This window comes from Dama dama, chromosome 5, assembly GCF_033118175.1.
Source record: "Dama dama isolate Ldn47 chromosome 5, ASM3311817v1, whole genome shotgun sequence".
NCBI classification, from domain to species: domain Eukaryota; kingdom Metazoa; phylum Chordata; class Mammalia; order Artiodactyla; family Cervidae; genus Dama; species Dama dama.
Genome location: NC_083685.1, coordinates 85,159,485 through 85,177,551, shown reverse-complemented (window position 1 = coordinate 85,177,551; position 18,067 = coordinate 85,159,485). Strand labels below are relative to the sequence as shown.

The 18,067-nt window shown below is 37.9% G+C and overlaps 1 protein-coding gene across 2 annotated transcripts in view; it reads right to left on the bottom strand.

Annotated features, from left to right (window-relative positions):
• LOC133056909 (ribonuclease SLFN12-like) overlaps positions 1–18,067 on the bottom strand; it is a 35,225-nt gene that overhangs the window by 6,851 nt on the left and 10,307 nt on the right. For both annotated transcript variants that reach the window (XM_061142780.1, XM_061142779.1), the window contains exons 2-4: positions 9,040–10,118; positions 8,067–8,147; positions 228–4,787 (exon numbers count right to left, since the gene is read on the bottom strand). In XM_061142780.1, coding sequence (XP_060998763.1) covers positions 4,207–4,787; positions 8,067–8,147; positions 9,040–10,093 — 1,716 coding nt within the window. In that variant the 5' untranslated portion in view covers positions 10,094–10,118 and the 3' untranslated portion in view covers positions 228–4,206. The remainder of the gene's footprint in view (positions 1–227; positions 4,788–8,066; positions 8,148–9,039; positions 10,119–18,067) is intronic.

Here is an 18,067-nt window from a genome sequence, read left to right as displayed (position 1 = left end):
AGTTGAAAATATTTTAAGCCAAAACTGCATGTAATACAACTAACCTACTGAACATCATAGCTCAGTCCAGCCTACCTGAAATCAGCTCAGAACAGTTACATTAGCCTACAGTTGGGCAAACTCATCTAACACAAAGCTTATTTTTAAATTAAAATGTTGAATATATCATTTAATTTATTAATCACTGTACTGAAAGTGAAAAACAAAATGGTTGTATGGATACTCACCATCAAAGCAGACAGCTGAAAGCGCAGCAGGCCTGAAGAATGTTTGAAACATTGAACTAAAATCAATTGCTGGATGATATTGATGCTACAGTGACAGGATCATCAATTCTCTCTCGATGAGGCTTGAGAATAGCTGGTAGGAGGCACTGGGGCATCTACACTTGCTGATGGTTAATTAGGCACAGTATTCTTTAGGAAGGTTTCAAGCTTTGATTGTATAGTTTGTTTCTTCTTTTCATCATGAATTTCCCTACAGCAAATAAGAGCATCCTGTATCTGCCTGTGAGCTCTTGAGAACCTCTTGTAATTGACATCCATTTCTTCTAATATCCATATGCCCCTGCTCACAGTAGTAAATGTCTCTGCCAGTTTCTTTGCTGTTAACTCTCTTGGTGCCTTGGTATAACTTCTTCCTCTGCCTCAACTTCGTTACCTTTTAAAAAGTTTTTTATTGAATTTGTTACAATATTGCTTCTATTTTATGTTTTGGAATTTTGGCCTTGAGGCATGTGGGATCTTAGCTGCCCGACCAGGGATAAAACCCACACCCTCTTCTTTGAAAGGCAAAGTCTTAACCGCTGGATGGCCAGGGAAGTCCCCCAACTTCTTTACTATTTTTCCCTCCAGTTTGATGAGCTCCTCCCTGGAAAGCTCTTCAGCTTTGATGCCACCAAAGCTCATGAATATCCTCTATATCAATGTCCAATTCTAGATGTTTCTCAAGCACTAGTGTTTTGTGAGGTGGCTCAGTGGTAGAGAATCTGCCTGCCAAGCAGGAGACACAGGTTCAATCCCTGGTTCAGGAAGATCCCCTGGAGAAGGAAATGGCAACCCACTCCAGTATTCTTGCCTGGAAAATCCCATGGACAGAGGAGCCTGGCAGGCTACAGTCCATGGGGTCACAAAAGGGTCGGACACGACTTAGTGACTAGACAACAACAGAATATCTTGTTACTTAATATTTCATCAACCGCAGAATCATTTGAATATTCACATATGTCTTCATTCATTGCTGTGTGACTTTGACACACAATACAACAATGCTCCGGATAGATTCAGCATGTGAAAATCTTTCCAAATCTCTGAGAGTGTTTGGCCAGATTCACCACTTCAAAAGCATATGCAAACCTTTGGCATAAATAGGATGCTTTGAACGTAGCTGTTGCACCTTGGTCCATTGTGAACACCGTTGTGTTCAGTAGCAAATACACAGCTTTTATAGCACACTGCTGATATGACGTGGATGCCTTGGGGCATTGTCTAAGATCAGAAGGGTCTTAAATTGAATGTTTTGCCTGCGACATTGTCTTGTGTGCAGAATAAGACAGTTCAAAAACCAGTTTTCAAACAATACTAATGTCATCCAGGCTTCCCTGTTACAGCAACAATAAATGGGAAGTATATGCTTTTTTTGAGCAGGCTCTGGGAGTTGGTGATGGACAGGGAAGCCTGACGTGCCGCAGTCCATGGAGTGGCAAAGAGTCGGACATGACTGAGCGACTGGACTGAACTGAACCTATATGTTTTCTCATATTCCTACATGCTCTAGGGTTTTCCAAGTGGTAGGTTAAGAAAGGCTTTAACTTGAACCTTACAACATCTCTATCCCAAAGCAGCATTGTATCGTCTTCGAAAGCCTTGAATCCTGGCATTGTCTTGGACTTTTGATGAATGTACGTATGCTCTGGCATATGTTTTCAGAACAAGCTGATTTCATCAACATTACATATGTGTTCTCATTGACAATTATTCTACGCAGCTCTTCCTTAAATGCTTTGGCACTTCCTTAAACACTTTGGTATCAGCAACCTGCTGCCTCACCACCGACCTTCACATTATGAAAATAACAACGCCTCTTGAAACACTGGACATTTACTCACTATAAACATTCCCGTATGTGTAAGATCGTCAGCATACTCTTTAAGTGTATGTAAAAAACTTGCCTCAGTAGACTACGTGGAGTGCGCCTCTGTATCTGGTCTTCCATTCTAGTGTCGAGAAATTTTCCCATATCATCAATTAGCCCAGGTAATTTCTTCGCAAAGACAGTGGATTTAACCAATGCTGACAATTTCACTGCATCACCGATTCGCTTATCCTTTAAGACGGTCGAGATCATCAATTGTGAAAGTCCTAATTCACATGCGATGGCCGTTACTGACTTGCCACTTTCACGCAGGGAAATTATCTTGAGTTTCATCTCAAGAGTAATTGCTTTCCTCTTCTCCACATCAGAAGCAGGAAGTGACACAGTACACTATAGAGTGTTGATTGTTTACCCTCATGATCGCATGGCTGACTGGGAGTTGTGGCTCACTGCCAGTGCCCGGCATCATACGAAAATATTGTATCACATACAACTAGCTCAAGGAAAGATCAAAATTCAAAATTCGAAGTATAGTTTCTACGGAATGTGACGTGCTTCTGTACCATCATAAAGTCAAGAAATCCTAAGTTGAACCATTCTAAGACAGAGACCATCTGTGCTAATTAGCACCCTTTCATTTCAGCTTAAGTCCCTGTCACATTTCTTGCAGCACCAGTCTAGTGGTGATGAACTTCTTTAGCTTTTGTTTGTCTGGGAGACTATATCATCTTCAATTCCGCATGTTAAACTGACTATTCCGCTGAGTTCTTAAGGATGCCAGCTGAGTAATTAGAAACGTCATAACTTCTCCTAGAGAACAGTGTAAAAGTAGTCCAAGAAGATTCAGAGAATTTTGCAGGGAGGGGAAACAAATTTTGGATTCTTCTTCATTTCCTTATAAAGATTGTAAACATCATAATTATAATCTTTTCTAAGTTATAAAGGTTTTCTGGGTACGTCTTGGAAATTTCCATTGCTGTTGTTAAAAATAAAAGTATTGAAATTTTTTGCAACTTAAAAGTGGAAGAAAACTTATCCATGAACTATGCACAGAGTAATTAACAAATTGATTTTCCTAATAACTCTTAAAGGGGCTTTCCAGAGGGCTCGGTGGTAAAGAATCTGCCTGCCAAGCAGGAGATGCAAGTTTGATCCCTGGGTTGGAAAGATCCCCTGGAGAAGGAAATGGCAACCCACTCCAGTATTCCTGCCTGGGAAATCCCACGGACAGAGGAGCCTGGTGGGCTACAGTTCATGAGGTTGCAAAAGTGTCGGGTACAATTTAGAGACTAAATAACAACAAAAAGTCTTGAGTAACACCTATGAAAACCATTTAGAAAGAAACAAATTGAAAATTAAATTAGACTTTCCAAGATCCTATCAAGTTGTTTTCCTTGCAAAGTTTTTCAGAGGTATATTTTCACATTATTTGAGAATAACATTGACGACATAATGAAAAATGTAGCCTTTGTAGCCTGGTCCACTTTTCATGATTCAGATGAGCCTTGCACAAGATTTTCTTGGGCTCCAAAATCACTGCAGATGGTGACTGTACCCGTGAGATAAAAAGACACTTGCTCCTCGGAAGAAAAGCTATGACAAACCAAGACAGCACATTAAAAAGCTTTGCCAACAAAGGTCCATCTAGTCAAAGCTATGGTTTTTCTAGTAGTCATGTATGGATGTGAGAATTGGACCATAAAGAAAGCTGAGCGCCGAAGAATTGATGCTTTTGAACTGTGCTGTTGGAGAAGATTCTTGAGAGTCCCTTGGACTGCAAGGAGATCCAACCAGTCAATTCTAAAGGAAATCAGTCCTGAATATTTATTGGAAGGATTGGTGCTGAAGCTGAATACTTTGGCTGCCTGATGCAAAGAGCTGACTCATGAGAAAAGAACCTGCTGCTGGGAAAGATTGAAGACAGGACGAGAAGGGCACGACAGAGGATGAGATGATTGAATGGCATCACCGACTTGATAGACATGAGTTTGAGCAAACTCCGAGAGATGGCAAAGGACAGGGAAGCCAGCGTGCTGCAGTCTGTGGGGTTGCAAAGAGTCGGACACAACTGAGCAACTAAACTGAACTGGACGATATTTAAACAACCTTTTGTCATTCCTCAGAAAGTAATCCATGCTGATTGCTCAAGAGATGTTGAAAAATCTCAGAATCAAATTTATCACTCAAAGTTCCAAGTCTCTTCAAGACTATAAAAAGGGCCTTCTTTAAGTCGTTCATTGTTTGACTGGTTATAAGGGTGTAGGACTTAGGGTAAATTGCAGATAAGCTTGAATCATGAAGAAGTCTTGCACTGCCTTCAGTTAATATAGAAGATTCTTCACTCCAGTAGATCTTTGTCATGACACACACTTTACCAGTGTAGCCACCAATTTTTACCAGTTTCTTCTTTAAAGTTAAGGCAGTTTGTATAGAATAACCTTTTAGTTCCTCATTCAGTTCCCTAAGGAAGGTGTATAAGACTGGTGGACGGTCCTGGGAAATTAGAAGTGCATCACAGATGACACTCTGGTTCTCTTGCAAGTCCAGATCCAAAGACCAACTCTTAGAAAAGATCAATGTACCATGATGAACAGAGCCCATTTCTTTACGTATTAACTGTGCAAGTCCTTCATGTTGTGAGAACAGTCTCTTGCAGAGGATTTCTGGAATATACGTCACCTTTTCTGATGGCACTAGATATGAAAATAATCATAATAAATGTTTAAACATTGGAAGCTTCCAATTCCAATCAAGACAAAGTAGCTTGTACCAGACCAATCCCTCCCACCAAACACAACTATAAAAGTTGCATAACATATAAAAATAGAAATTTAAAGAACTAGAGAGCAACCAACACAAGCAGGACTTAAAGGGTCACAATATTTGATGGAAGCACAGGAAGCAGCACCACATTCATCCCAGCTTTTTGCCTGAGGATATTTTCCATATCATGTCATGGGTAAATACAGTGCAAGCATAAATCTTCAGTTTTACTAGGCTGAGGAAAAAGAGACTGGCATTCAGGGCTACCAGAGGAACTATAATTCGAGAAGGAAAATCTAAGATAAAACTGCAGAAAAGCAGCCAAACTCTACATACACATTTCCTTCAACTAACTGGCAGATACAGGGTGAGATGCAGACAACCCAGAAGAAAATGTCAACTGGGAGGTTAAAAAGAGCTGAACCTGAGTTTCATCAACCTCACGGTGGTGGGGTGACTTAGGCTGGAATTCAAGTCCCTGAAAAGCGGAAGGCCCGTGGTTAACACCTCAGAATTTGAGTTGAGACTCAAGAAGAGCCATGACCTAATAATGGTAAGGGCAAAATTTAAAGATATTATTGCTAGAAAAGTATAAAACAAACCTTAAAACAAAAAATCAAGGTTATCACTGGTACTCTATCTACCTGCAGAAAGAAATATAATCCCCTTTGGAGGAATGGAGCATCTTCCAAAGCCGCTGTAGTTTTTTCTTTTATTTTAATTGGAGGATAATTGCTTTGCAAGGTTGTGTTGGTTTCTGCAACACAATATCTTAATGATATTTTCTTAGGTCTGGAAAGCAATGTTATTTAAAATATTTAATTTTAACAAGGTGGTGTGAAATCAATATATAAAATCAGTTACATTTCTACACACTAGCAACAAATAAGAAAGAAATGTAACTTTTAAAGTAAAATGTTGAGAATTCCCTGGTGGTACAGTGGTTAGGACTTTGTACCTCATTCATTCCTGAGCGCACAAATTCGGTTCTGAGTCAGAGAACTAAGATCCCGCAAGCTAAGCAGTGCAGCCAAACAAAAAGGTAACATCAGTTACAACAATGAAACATTTTAAAAACCTATGCTCAGTTGTACAAAGGCCAATTGATATAAATTATGTCACTATGCCACTTCTGAAATCCATATATTCAGTGTAACTGCGATAAACATCTTTAAAGGGCTTTTTGTGGCACTTAAACAGTTCTAAAATTTGTTTCATAGATTAAATGATTTTTTTTCTATGTACAGTAGATAAAAGTTTTATTAGACTGCAGAGTGTTGTTTCATGGAAATTAAGATAAACATGTTTGACACAAGACATTTTGCCATAAAGTGAAATGAAGTCGCTCAGTCGTATCCGACTCTTTGCGACCCCATGGACTGTAGCCTACTAGGCTCCTCGGTCCATGGGATTTTCCAGGCAAGAGTACTGGAGTGGGTTGCCATTTCCTTCTCCAAGATTAAATGATTTAAATTGCCAAGACGCTCTCCAAGAAAAAGAGTACTAGTAAGGAGGCCTGCCCTGCTAAGTACTTAGAACAATATTACAATATTAAGACAGTATAGTGTGTATAAGGACAAATTGACCAAATGAACATAATAGGGATTCTAGAAACACAGTTATACATATACCTAGTAATATTGCTGGAGTTGGCATGGCAAATTGGTGGGTGAAAATGGGAACTGTTCAGTAACTGGAGCTGGGTAATGTGGTTACTGGGCTTCCCTGGGGGCTCAGTGGTAAAGAATCTGCCTACCAAGCCAGGAGAACACAGGTTTGATCGCGAGGTTTGGAAGATCCCCCTGGAGAAGGAAATGGCAACCCACTCCAGTATTCTTGCCTAGGAAATCCCATGGATGGAGCAGCCTGGTGGGCTACAGTCCAGGGAGGTCACAAAGAATTAGACATGACTTAGTGAATAAAAAACAACAATGTGGTTATCCACATGGAATAAAATGAAATACCACCCTTACATCACCACTGAGATAGACTGAGGCTTTAAATATTAAACATAAAGTGCAAAACCCTAAAACTTTTAGAAGAAAATGAAAGGAAATATGGTTCTAACTTTCTGGTTAGAGAGGATCTCATACACAAAGCAGAAAGAGCACTGAAACAGAAAATTTAAATATTGGTAACTTGGACTATTTTAAATTTAAGTTATAATCAGCAAAAATATCAAGCTGCTGATAATCATCATATGCCTGAAGGAGTCGGATACGACTGAAGCAACTTAGCAGCAGCAGCAGCCTCAAGAAAAGAGAAAACAAAAGCTACAAACTTGGAGAAGATTTCTGTAACCTGTAATACCTATGATCAGAAGAGGATCTGGATTCTAGAATCTCCTACATGTCAACAGGAAAAAGACAAAAGCCTAATAGCAAAATGGGCAACCAACAGAATAGGCATTTCATAGGCAATAAAATACATACCAACAGTAAGTACACAAAGAGATGCTCAACCAAATTAATAACCAGGGAAATGCAGATGTAAACAGATACTACTTTATACCTATCTGAGTGGGAAAAAGGAGGATGAAAAGAAAGATGAAGAGAAGCTGACAACTGGAGAAGATGTGCCATTTCTAACATGTTGGTGGGAGTAAAGTGACTCATCTACTTTGGAAAACAATCTGGCATTATCTTATTGCTTGGATATTCATATACTTCCTGACCTAGCAATTCTACTCCTAGGTGTGCACCCTAGAAAAACCTTCACAAATATGCGACAGAAGGCTGAAGAAAAATATTCAAGATAACACTGTTTAAACAGCAGAAAACAACAAACATGTTGCCCATAAACAATAACAACAAAAACAGGTAAATCAGAGATTCTGAGTATTGTTGGTCTTTCTTCAATAATGTAATATAGCCGTGTATGAAGCTGGGTCTCAATATAGACTTCCTACTGACATGATGGATTTCCTTTTTGTTTAAACTAAGTTAACTTGGGTTTCTCTTACTTCCAATGAAAGGAGCTCCTATTACACCAAGAAAAAGTCTACTCAAAATCTGAAATATTACATTTTGATATAGTCCATGCTAAAAACACCAGAAGCATTCCCCTGAATGCCAGAATATGCTTTGATGATAAGTTTCAAGACAGAGCTGATTTGAAGAGGAGATTTGAAAACACAAACAAGTCCAAAGAAACCCTAATTAAATTACCTCTAAAGTGATATCTCTGCTGATGACTTTCTAAATTCTTACCTTTATCAACAGACCAATCATGGGGAATTGGTGATAACATACTTCGTTGAAGGTTCAACTCTTCAAGCAACCTGGAAAAATCTTAAAAAACAAAAACCACTTTCTTAATTTGTCACAACTAAATGCTTAGTATTTCAACTAAATGCTTTGTATATCTAAAGTCTGGTTAGAAATGACCCCATTTTCCCAATAGAAATATTGTTAAATATCGTGGATAGATTCCCAGGTCAGACAAAAATTATAAATTTATTCCTTGAAGCTGCTGAAGCATACTATGTTGAATATTAATAGGAAAGTGCATGAATAGTAATTGAATACATTACCATATAACTGAGCTCATTTAAAAAGCAATTAAAATTAGAAAACATGATGCCTAGTGAAGGAGAGTCTAATTTCATGCAGATTCTAAGAAAAAGGCTTGCAATTTCAGAGATTTTTAAGTTGCTAGTGCTGGTCCGATTTCACTGGATGCTTTCCTTTTCCAAAAATCAGATAAAATACCAACATTATCCTTTTCTTATCTGTCCAATTTAGGGTTATATGTTGGTCCACAAATGGAAGAAACAGGAGAGGAAGAGGGAAGAGGTTTTAAGGGAAAGGTTTAAAGAAAGATGAAGGAGCAAGTACATAAAAGAGGCAAGTGTTCCTGAGAGAAAGAAATGGTCAGTTACTGAAACTGAGTTCTGAAGGGAAAGGGAGAAGGAATTCACAGGCTTTCCTTGAAAGTGAGTAGAGGTGATAGGGAAGAAAAATTACACCAGGTAGTGCTGTGGAGAGAAGATAATGTACTTCTGTGTATGGAATCATTACCTTCTAAACAGGTAGAGATAGCAAACTATTGCTTGTATCTACCAAAGATTAGTAAATTAGGTGTTGAAATCTGAGGACTATTGATCTTGCCCCCAATCTCAGAGAACAAAAAACCTTGCTGCCGCAGCCAAATGCACCATTATTTCTAATCCCCCTTCCTCACCTGGCTCAGGATCCATCATTAATTGCACCCACTCCTCCACGGACAGCTGCATCACTTGATTGTCTTTCACATGCCAGGAATCCGGCTTTTTGGCAAACACTGCACAACAGAACGGCTCTATTTTGAGCATACAGACATATCCACAAAGATTTTCTTCGTCGTATACCTCAAGGAATTTGCATAAATAATTTATCTTCTTCTTCTCCATACAGAAGTGATAGACAGGCAACTTGCTGATGCATTTTTCTATTTCTCTTTCTAACTTGTCAAGGTCACTCTTCTCTGCTTTAAAGCCAATTACTTCTTGTTTTTCTTCACTTAAACCAATAAACAAATACCCCCCACGAGTATTTGCAAATGCAGAAACGTTCTGAGGGAGAATCTCTTTAATGCGTTGTAACAGCTTTTGTGTTGAGAAGTCTTTAATTTCCACATATGTGGATTCAGTAAAGGTGAGTTTTTCTCTGTACCCGAGTTGCGTCTTATTAAAAAAGTCAGAAGCCAAGGACTTTGTGCTACTTTCTTCTGTTTCTTCTCGGCACCTCTTTGAAGATGATTTCAACATTAAAGAAAATCTCTCTCTAGTTTCTACCCTGTCTTTGAGGAATTCCAGTGCCACGGTAGCATTCATGACATTTACAGAGGTTATATCTCTTTTGTACAAATTGGAACTCAAGGTGGCAATCTTCATCCCAGGGATTTTGGAGCTCCACGATTTGACAAAAATCAGAAAATATTTACCTTGTTTCATAAAGTCAAAGTATTTATGAACAATTGGAACCATATCGGCTAAAGAATGTTCCAAATCTAATCCTATTCCATCTTTTTCATAACTATAATCTTCATTCTCAATTTCAATCTTGCTCATCCCCCCTCCAGAATTCAGCAAAGTAATCACACATTTTGAGAGGTTTTCATTCTGCTTTTTTCTCAGTTGAGAATCTCTCATTTTTTTTCTCTTCTTCTCCCCCAAAGTGACTTTTCCCACATCTAAAACCAGCTCAGCATAGTTAGAGTCCGAAACAATAAAGTTGGTCATTTTCTCAGGAGCCATTCAATTTCCAAGCAGAAATTCTTTTCTGTAAAACAGACAGCCATTTAAAATTGTACCTGAACAGAAGAGATAGCAAATTCTGTATTGTGAGGCAAACCCAGCAACATTCTTTCTTTTGCTTTACCCTATATCCCACTGAACAGCACGGTAAGGATACAAAGTATGTTTTTTTGAACATATTTTGAATTAAGGTGATAATTTGTACTCCTCTAAAATTTTTCAATATTTTACCATAGTTTTATACGACCCTCTTCTAATTGCTTGAATCTCATATTTATCTGTTTATATTATATACTTTCTAATTCCATATATATAAAAAACTTATTTCTCTCTTCTTTTCTTAAATAAGGCCCTGAGGAGAGCCTATCTATATTTCTGATCTCAGTGAACCAAGTTTTAGTTTTATATATTACATATATTTTAATTTTTAAAATAATTTCAACTTTATCTTAATTATCTTATTGAGGAATCCTTAGGTGAAATTATCATTGTTGAGTATAAACACATTTAGCAATATACCATTTTTTTCTTTTTTTAGTTGTAAAGCAACATTGCTTTACAATGTTGCATTGGTGCAATATGCCATTGTAGTAATTTTTCCTTCCTGCAAGGATGAATCAGATTCACAAATTTTGGCCATTGATCTTAAGCAAGGTGGGCCAAGATTTTCTATTTTCTATCCATTTTCTATCAGATATCACATAGCCACATATTTTCAATGAGGTAAAATTCTTATATACAAAAACATCTGCTTTAGTATAACTATATACATAATCCATTAGCTCTGTCCCTTTAAGGTCTATTGGGATTACGGTTTTGCTATATGGCTTAGAGACAACTGAGTGTAAAGTTTATCACAGATAGAAATAACTACACTGGGAAAGGATATAAAGGGTCCAAATATTCCTATCCTTTGCTGGACCAGTATCCTGAGGAGGCTCAGCTGTGGGTTGTAGATACCACCTCAGTCTCCATAAACTTTTGATCATATGTAAATAACTGTATGGATTGAATATTTGTTTCCCTCCAAAATTCGTACGCTGAACCCCTGCCCTACCATGCTGAAGATATTAGAAAGTTGGGCCTCTGGGGGGTCATTAGGATCAGATGAGATCATAAGGCTCGAGCACTCATGAATAAGATTAATGCCTTTATAAGAATCTCAAGACAGCTTGCTTCTCTTCTCTGCTCTCTACCATGTCATGAAAAGTCAGTAGTCCGCAACCAGAAAAGGACCCTCTTTTCAACCAGACTAGAACCTGACCACACTGGCACCTTGATCTTGGACTTCCCAGCCTCTAGAACTGTGAGAAATAAATTTCTGTTGTTTATAAGCCACCCAGTCTAGGATAGTTTTGTTACAGCAGCCAGAACTGAGACATCAAAAATAACTCTTTGTGCTGTGTGCTGAGTCGCTCAGTTGTGTCCGACTCTTTGCGACCCCATGGACCCCAACCTCTGTCCATGGGGATTCTCCAGGCAAGAATACTGGAGTGGGTTGCCATGACTTCTTCCAAGGAGGATCTTCCCGACCCAGGGACAGAACCCAGGTCTCTCGCATTGCAGGCAGAGATTCTTTACTGTTGAGTCATCAGGGAAACCACCAGGAAGTCTAGAGTGGTTGTTTTCAAACTACAGGAAATCAGGTGGGGGCTTCTAATCAGAACACAAACAGGAAAGATCTGGGGCTGGTTCCTGCCATGGACTCTGAACCTCCGGGGTACAGAGCACTCTTCATGCTCTGGAATGTCGTCCATGAAATTTTCTGAGCCCTTCCAGTGCCTGGGACCAGCCAGGGCCAGCAGTGTCATCCTGGAAGGTTGCCCAAGCCTGGACAACACTGTAAGGTTTCAGATCCAACATTCCTCTCTTTGGAGTTCTCAACGGCCTCTACCCAAGGAGCCCTGGGACTCATGCCAACATGTTGTCCTGGGACCTCATGACTGGATCCTGGTTCCAGAGAATAGCCTGGTACTATAAACTGAATGTTTGTGTGCCCCTAAAATTCACATGTTGAAACCTAATCCCCAGTGTGATGATGTTTGGGGTGTGGTGTGATTAAGTCATAAGGGGGGTGCCTTCCTAATTAAGATTAGTATCCTTATAAAAGGTTCCCCAGAGAGCTGCCTGACCCCTTACACCATGTAAGGACAGAGAAAGGACAGTCATTTAAGAAGCAAGAAGCCACCCTCATCAGACACCAAATTTGCTGCACCAACTTCCATAACTGTAAGAAATAAACTTCTACCGTTTATAAGCCACCCAGTCTATGATATTTTGTGATAGCAGCATGAACAAATTAAGATATCTGACAAGTGGATCACCTTAGTATTTCTTCCACAGGACTGAGACTGGACAGCCAGAATGGTGCTAATGTTCCGATTTTAGTTGAGAAAATTATTTTTATTGGCAAGAATCCCACACACACAAAAAAATTTAGCCAGGCAGAATACACCAGTGAAGCCATCTTTATAGCCAGGTAGAATTCACCAGTGAAGCCATCTTCATTTCATCTTCTTCTGACCCTCATTTCTTATTTTTTTAAGGAATATATTATGTCTTTATTGATTATTTTGTTGAAGCATTGAATGAGATCCTTTAACTTACATTCATCCAGTTATCCTTTTGCTTTTTTTTAACCTCCTTCCTTCCTTTCTTATTTATTTATTTATTTATTGCCTCTCTCTTTTATTTACTTTATGACATTAGAAAATTTTAGTTTGATAATAAAACAATAGTGATATCATCATGTCTTATGGCAGGCAAAATTATAATCCTTAAAGATGTCCATGCTCTAAACCCCAGATCCTGCAAATATGTTACCTTATATTATCCCAACAGCCTCTACAGATGTGATTAAGGGTACAGATCTTATTTTTTTTTTTCATTTATTTTTATTAGTTGGAGGCTAATTACTTTACAATATTGTAGTGGTTTTTGTCATACATTGACATGAATCAGCCATGGATTTACAAGTATTCCCCATCCCGATCCCCCCTCCCACCTCCCTCTCCACCCGATTCCTTTCTTGTTTAACTGAAGTATAGTTGATTTACGATGTGATAGTTTCAGGTGTATAGCAAACTAATTCAGTTATACATATGTGTGTCTATGTGTGTGTGTAAATCTAGTCTTTTTCAGATTCTTTTTCATTGTGGGATATTAACAGATATTGAATATAGTTTCCTGTGCTATACAGTAAGCCCTTGTTGGCTATCTATTTTATATATAATAGTGTGTATATGTTAATACTAATTTATCCCTCCCCCTGCCTTTTCCCTTTGGTAACCATAAGTCTGCTCTCTATGTCTGTGAGTCTATTTCTGCTTTGTAAATAAGTTCATATGAATCATTTTTTTAAGATTCCATATATAAATGATATTAGTCTTTCTCTGTCTGACTTAACTTCACTTAGTATGATAATTTCTAAGTCCATCCATGTTTCTGCAAATGGCACTATTTCATTCCTTTTTATGGCTGAGTAATATCCCGTTTTGTGTGTATGTGTATATATTTATATGATACATCTTCTTTATCCATTCACCTGTCAATGGACATTTAGGTTGCTTCCATGCCTCGGCTACTGTAAGTAGAGTTGCTATGAACACTGAGGTGCATGTATCTTTTTGAATTAGTTTTCCCTAGAAAACTGCCTGGGAGTGGGATTGCTGGATCATATGGATACTGTTCTCCATAGCTGCTGCATTAATTTACATTCTCACCATCAGTGTATGAGGGTTCTTTTTTCTCCATGCCCTCCCCAGCATTTATTGTTTGTAGACTTTTTAATGATGGTCAGATCTGACCAGTGTGAGGTGATACCTCATTTTAGTTTTGACTTGCATTTTTCTCTTATAATTAACAACCTTGAGCATCTTTTCATGTACCTGTTGGCTATCTATCTTGAATAGATGTCTATTTAGGTCTCCTGACTACTTTTTGATTGGGTTGTTTTTTTGACATTTGGGTTATATAACCTGTTTGTATACTTTGGGAATTAGACCCTTGTCAGTCACATTGTTTGCAAATATTTTCTCCCATTCTGTGAGTTGTCTTTTCATTTTGTTTATGGTTTCCTTTGCTGTGCGAAGTATTTTAAGTTTAGTTAGGTCCATTTGTTTATTTTTCCTTTTATATCCATAACCTGAAGAGACAGATCCAAAAACATGTTGCTGCGACTTATGTTGAAGATGTTCTGCCTATGTTTTCCTCATTTCCTATTTTAATGCCTTCCTTTGTGTTTATTTTTTCCCCATAGTTTACCTTAGGGCTCACTCTTGGTGTTGAATTTTCTATGGGTTTGGACCAATGTATAATAACATGTATCCATGATTGCACTATCATACAGAGCGTTTTCACTGCCCCCCAAAATCTTCTGTGCTCCACCTGTTCTCCTCTCTGCAACCCTCAGTCCCTGACAACTACCGATCATTTTACTGTCTTAGTTTTGCCATTCCCATAAGGTCGTATAATTGCATTCATACAGTATACAGTCTTTTCAATTGACTTCATTCATGTGATAGTATGCATTTAAGGTTCTTCTGTGTCTTTTCATGGCTTGATAACTCACTTATTTTTTAAAAAAACTTTTAATTTTGTATTGGGGTGTGGCCAATTAACAATGCTGTGATAGCTTCAGGTGAACAACAAAGGGACTCAGCCACACATACACATGTATCTGTTCTCCCCTAAACTCCCCTCCCATCCAGGCTTACTTATTTTTAACTCTGAATAATATTCCATTGCCTGAATACACCACAGTTTATTTATCCATTCACCTACTGAAGGATGCTTTTCAGGTGGTGCTAGTGGTAAAGAACCTGCCTGCCAAACCAGGAGACATGAGGAGACATGGGTTTGATCCCTTGGTCGGGAGCATCTACTGGAGAGGGGAGTGGCAACCCACTCCAGTATTCTTGCCTGGAGAATCCCATGGACAGAGGGGCATGGTGGGCTATAGTCCATGGGGTCACAAAGAGTCAGACACAACTGAAGCGACTGAGCACTGAAGGGTATCTTAATTGCTTCCCAGTTTGGGCAGTTATGAATAGGGCTGCTAAATCATCTATATGCAGGTTTTTGTGGAGACAAAAAATTTCATTTCCTTTGGAAAAATACCAAGGATCAAAATTGCTGGATTATACAGTAAGAGTATGTTTAGTTTTGTAAGAAATTGCCAAGCTGTCTTCCAAAGTAGCTGTGCCATTTTATATTCCCATCAGCAATGAGTATGAGTTCCTGGTATTTCACATCCTTGCCAACATTTGGTGTTCTCTGTGTTCCGGATTTTAGCCATTCTAATAGATAAGTGGTAGAATCTTGTTTTAATTTGCATTTCCCTGATGACATATAGTGTGGATCATCTTTTCATATGCTTATCTGCCATCTGTATATCTTCTTTGGTGAATGATTGTTAAGATTTTTTAGCTCATTTTTTAAATAGAGTTATTTTCTTATTGTTGAATTTTAAGAGTTCTTTGCATATTTTGGATAACAATACAATAACTATGTTTCTTGGAAGTATTTTTTCTTAGTCTGTGCCTTGTCTTATTCTCTTGACATTTTCTTTTCAGAGCAGAAGTTTTTTAATGTTAATGAAGTCCAATTTATCAATTCTTTACTTCATGGACCATGCCCTTGGTGTTGTATCTAAAAAGTCATTGTCAGCCAAGGTCACTGAGGTTTTCTCCTAGATTATTTTCTAGGCGTTTTATCATTTTGAATTCTACATTTGTTAATACACCCCATGATCCACTTTGAGTTAATGTTTGTGAAGTGTATAAGGTTACTATCTACATGTTTTTTTTTTTTAATTTCTATGTGGATGTTCAGTAGTTCTACCACCATTTGTTGAAAAGACTATCTTTACTCTATTGCATTGTCTTTGCTCTTTTGTCAAAGATCAGCTGGCCATATTGATGCAGGTCTATTTCTGAGTTCTCCATTCTGTTTCATTGATCTTTTCTATTCTTTCATCAGTACCATGCTGCCTTAACCAGTGTAGCTTTATTGAAGTTAAAGTACTTTCTTGAAGTTGGGGAGTATCAGTTCTCCAACTTTGTTCTTCTCCTTTAATATTGTATTGGTTATTTGAGGTTCTGTTTTTCTCTCCATGTAAACTATAAAATCAGTTTTTTGGTATCCACAAAGTAACTTGCTGGGATTTTGATTGGGATTGCATTGAATCTTATAGATCAAGTTGGGAAGAACTAAGATTGTGACAATATGAAACCTATTCACAGATACGGAGTCCCTATTTAGCTCTACTTTGATTTCTTTCATCACTGTTGTGTGGTTTTCCCTGTACATATCTTTTACATATTTTCAAAGATTTATACCTAAGCGTTTCATTTTGGGTGGTGCTAATGTAGGTGATATTGTGTTTTTAATTTCAAATTCCACTGCTCATTGCAAGTATATAGGCAAATGACTGACGTTTGTATATTAACCTTGTATCCTGAAAACTTGCTATAACTGTTTATAGTTTCAGTAGTTTCTGTTTTATTATTCTTTCAATTTTTTGCATAAATGATTATGTCATCTGTGAACAAATTTTATTTCTTCTTCCCAATCTGTATACCTTTATTCTTTCTTTCATTATTATTATTGTTTTAATAAGGACATCCAATATAATGATGAAAAAAAGTAGTGAGAGGGGATATCTTTACCTCAACTTAATTTTAGTGGGAAAATTTCAAATTTCTCACCATTAAGTAGGATGTTAGCTGTAGGTTTTTTGCAGGTCTTCTTTACCAGTTTGAGAAAGTTCCCCTCTATTCCTAGTTTGCAGAGAGTTTTTTAATCATAAATGGGTGTTGGGACTTTTTTTTAGCTATGTGTCTCAAACCCAGAGGATTTGATGAAGAGTTTATTTTTTAATAATGTTATTTATTTTTGGCTGTGCTGGGACTTCATTGCTGTCTGGGCATTTCTCTAGTTGCGGCGAGCAGGGGCTATTCTTTACTTGCAGTGTGCATGCTTCTCAATACGACAGCTTCTCTTGTTGCAGAGCATGGGTCCTAGGGCACTTGGGCTTCAGTAGTTGCAGCTCCCAGTTTCTAAAGCACAGGCTCAATAGTTGTGGTGCATGGGCTTAGCTGCTCTGCAGCATGTGGGATCTTCCCAGATCAGGGATCAAACCCATGTCGCCTGCATTGGCAGGCAAATTCTTCACCACTGGGAGCCACCAGGGAAACCTCATATATAACATTTTAAAATGATGACAATCTGCCTTAAAATCATTCCAATTTAACTTCAGTCACATAGAAAAACTCTACCTCTTTATAACTCATCCCTCCCTCACTTTATGTTACTGATGACACAAACTGTATCTTTATATACTATGTACCAGTAACTTAGATTTATACTACTTATACATTTTTCTTTTAAATCCAGTAGAAAATAAAAATAGCTACAAACCAAAATTATAGTAATACTTTTGTAGTATTTGTCTACATATTTTCTTTTACCAATAACTGTTATTAGAATTACTATCTGACATCCTTTCACTTTAACTTGAGGAATTCCCTTCAGCATTCCCTTTATGGCCAGCGTAGTGGAAATAAATTCCTCTAGCTTTTGTTTGGGACTATCTTAATTTCTCCTTTATTTTTAAAAGACAGTTTTGCCAGAGATAGAATTTTCAGTTGACAGGTTTTTTAAAAATATTTTAAATATACATCATCCCACTGCCTTCTAGCCTCCAAGGTTTTCTGCTGAGAAACTGGCTATTAATCTTACTGAAGAGCCTGTGTGATATGACAAGTTGCTTCTCTCTTGCTACTTTCAAGGTTCACTTTGCCTTTGGCTTTGACTGCTTGATCATAAGAAGTGTTGGTGTGAATCTCTTCTGGTTTATCCTTCTTGGGAGTTTACTGAGTTTCTTCTGTAGATTCACATATCTCACCAAATTTAGGAAGTTTTCAGTCATTATTTCTTCAAACAATCTCTTTTCTCCTTCTGGACTCCCATAAT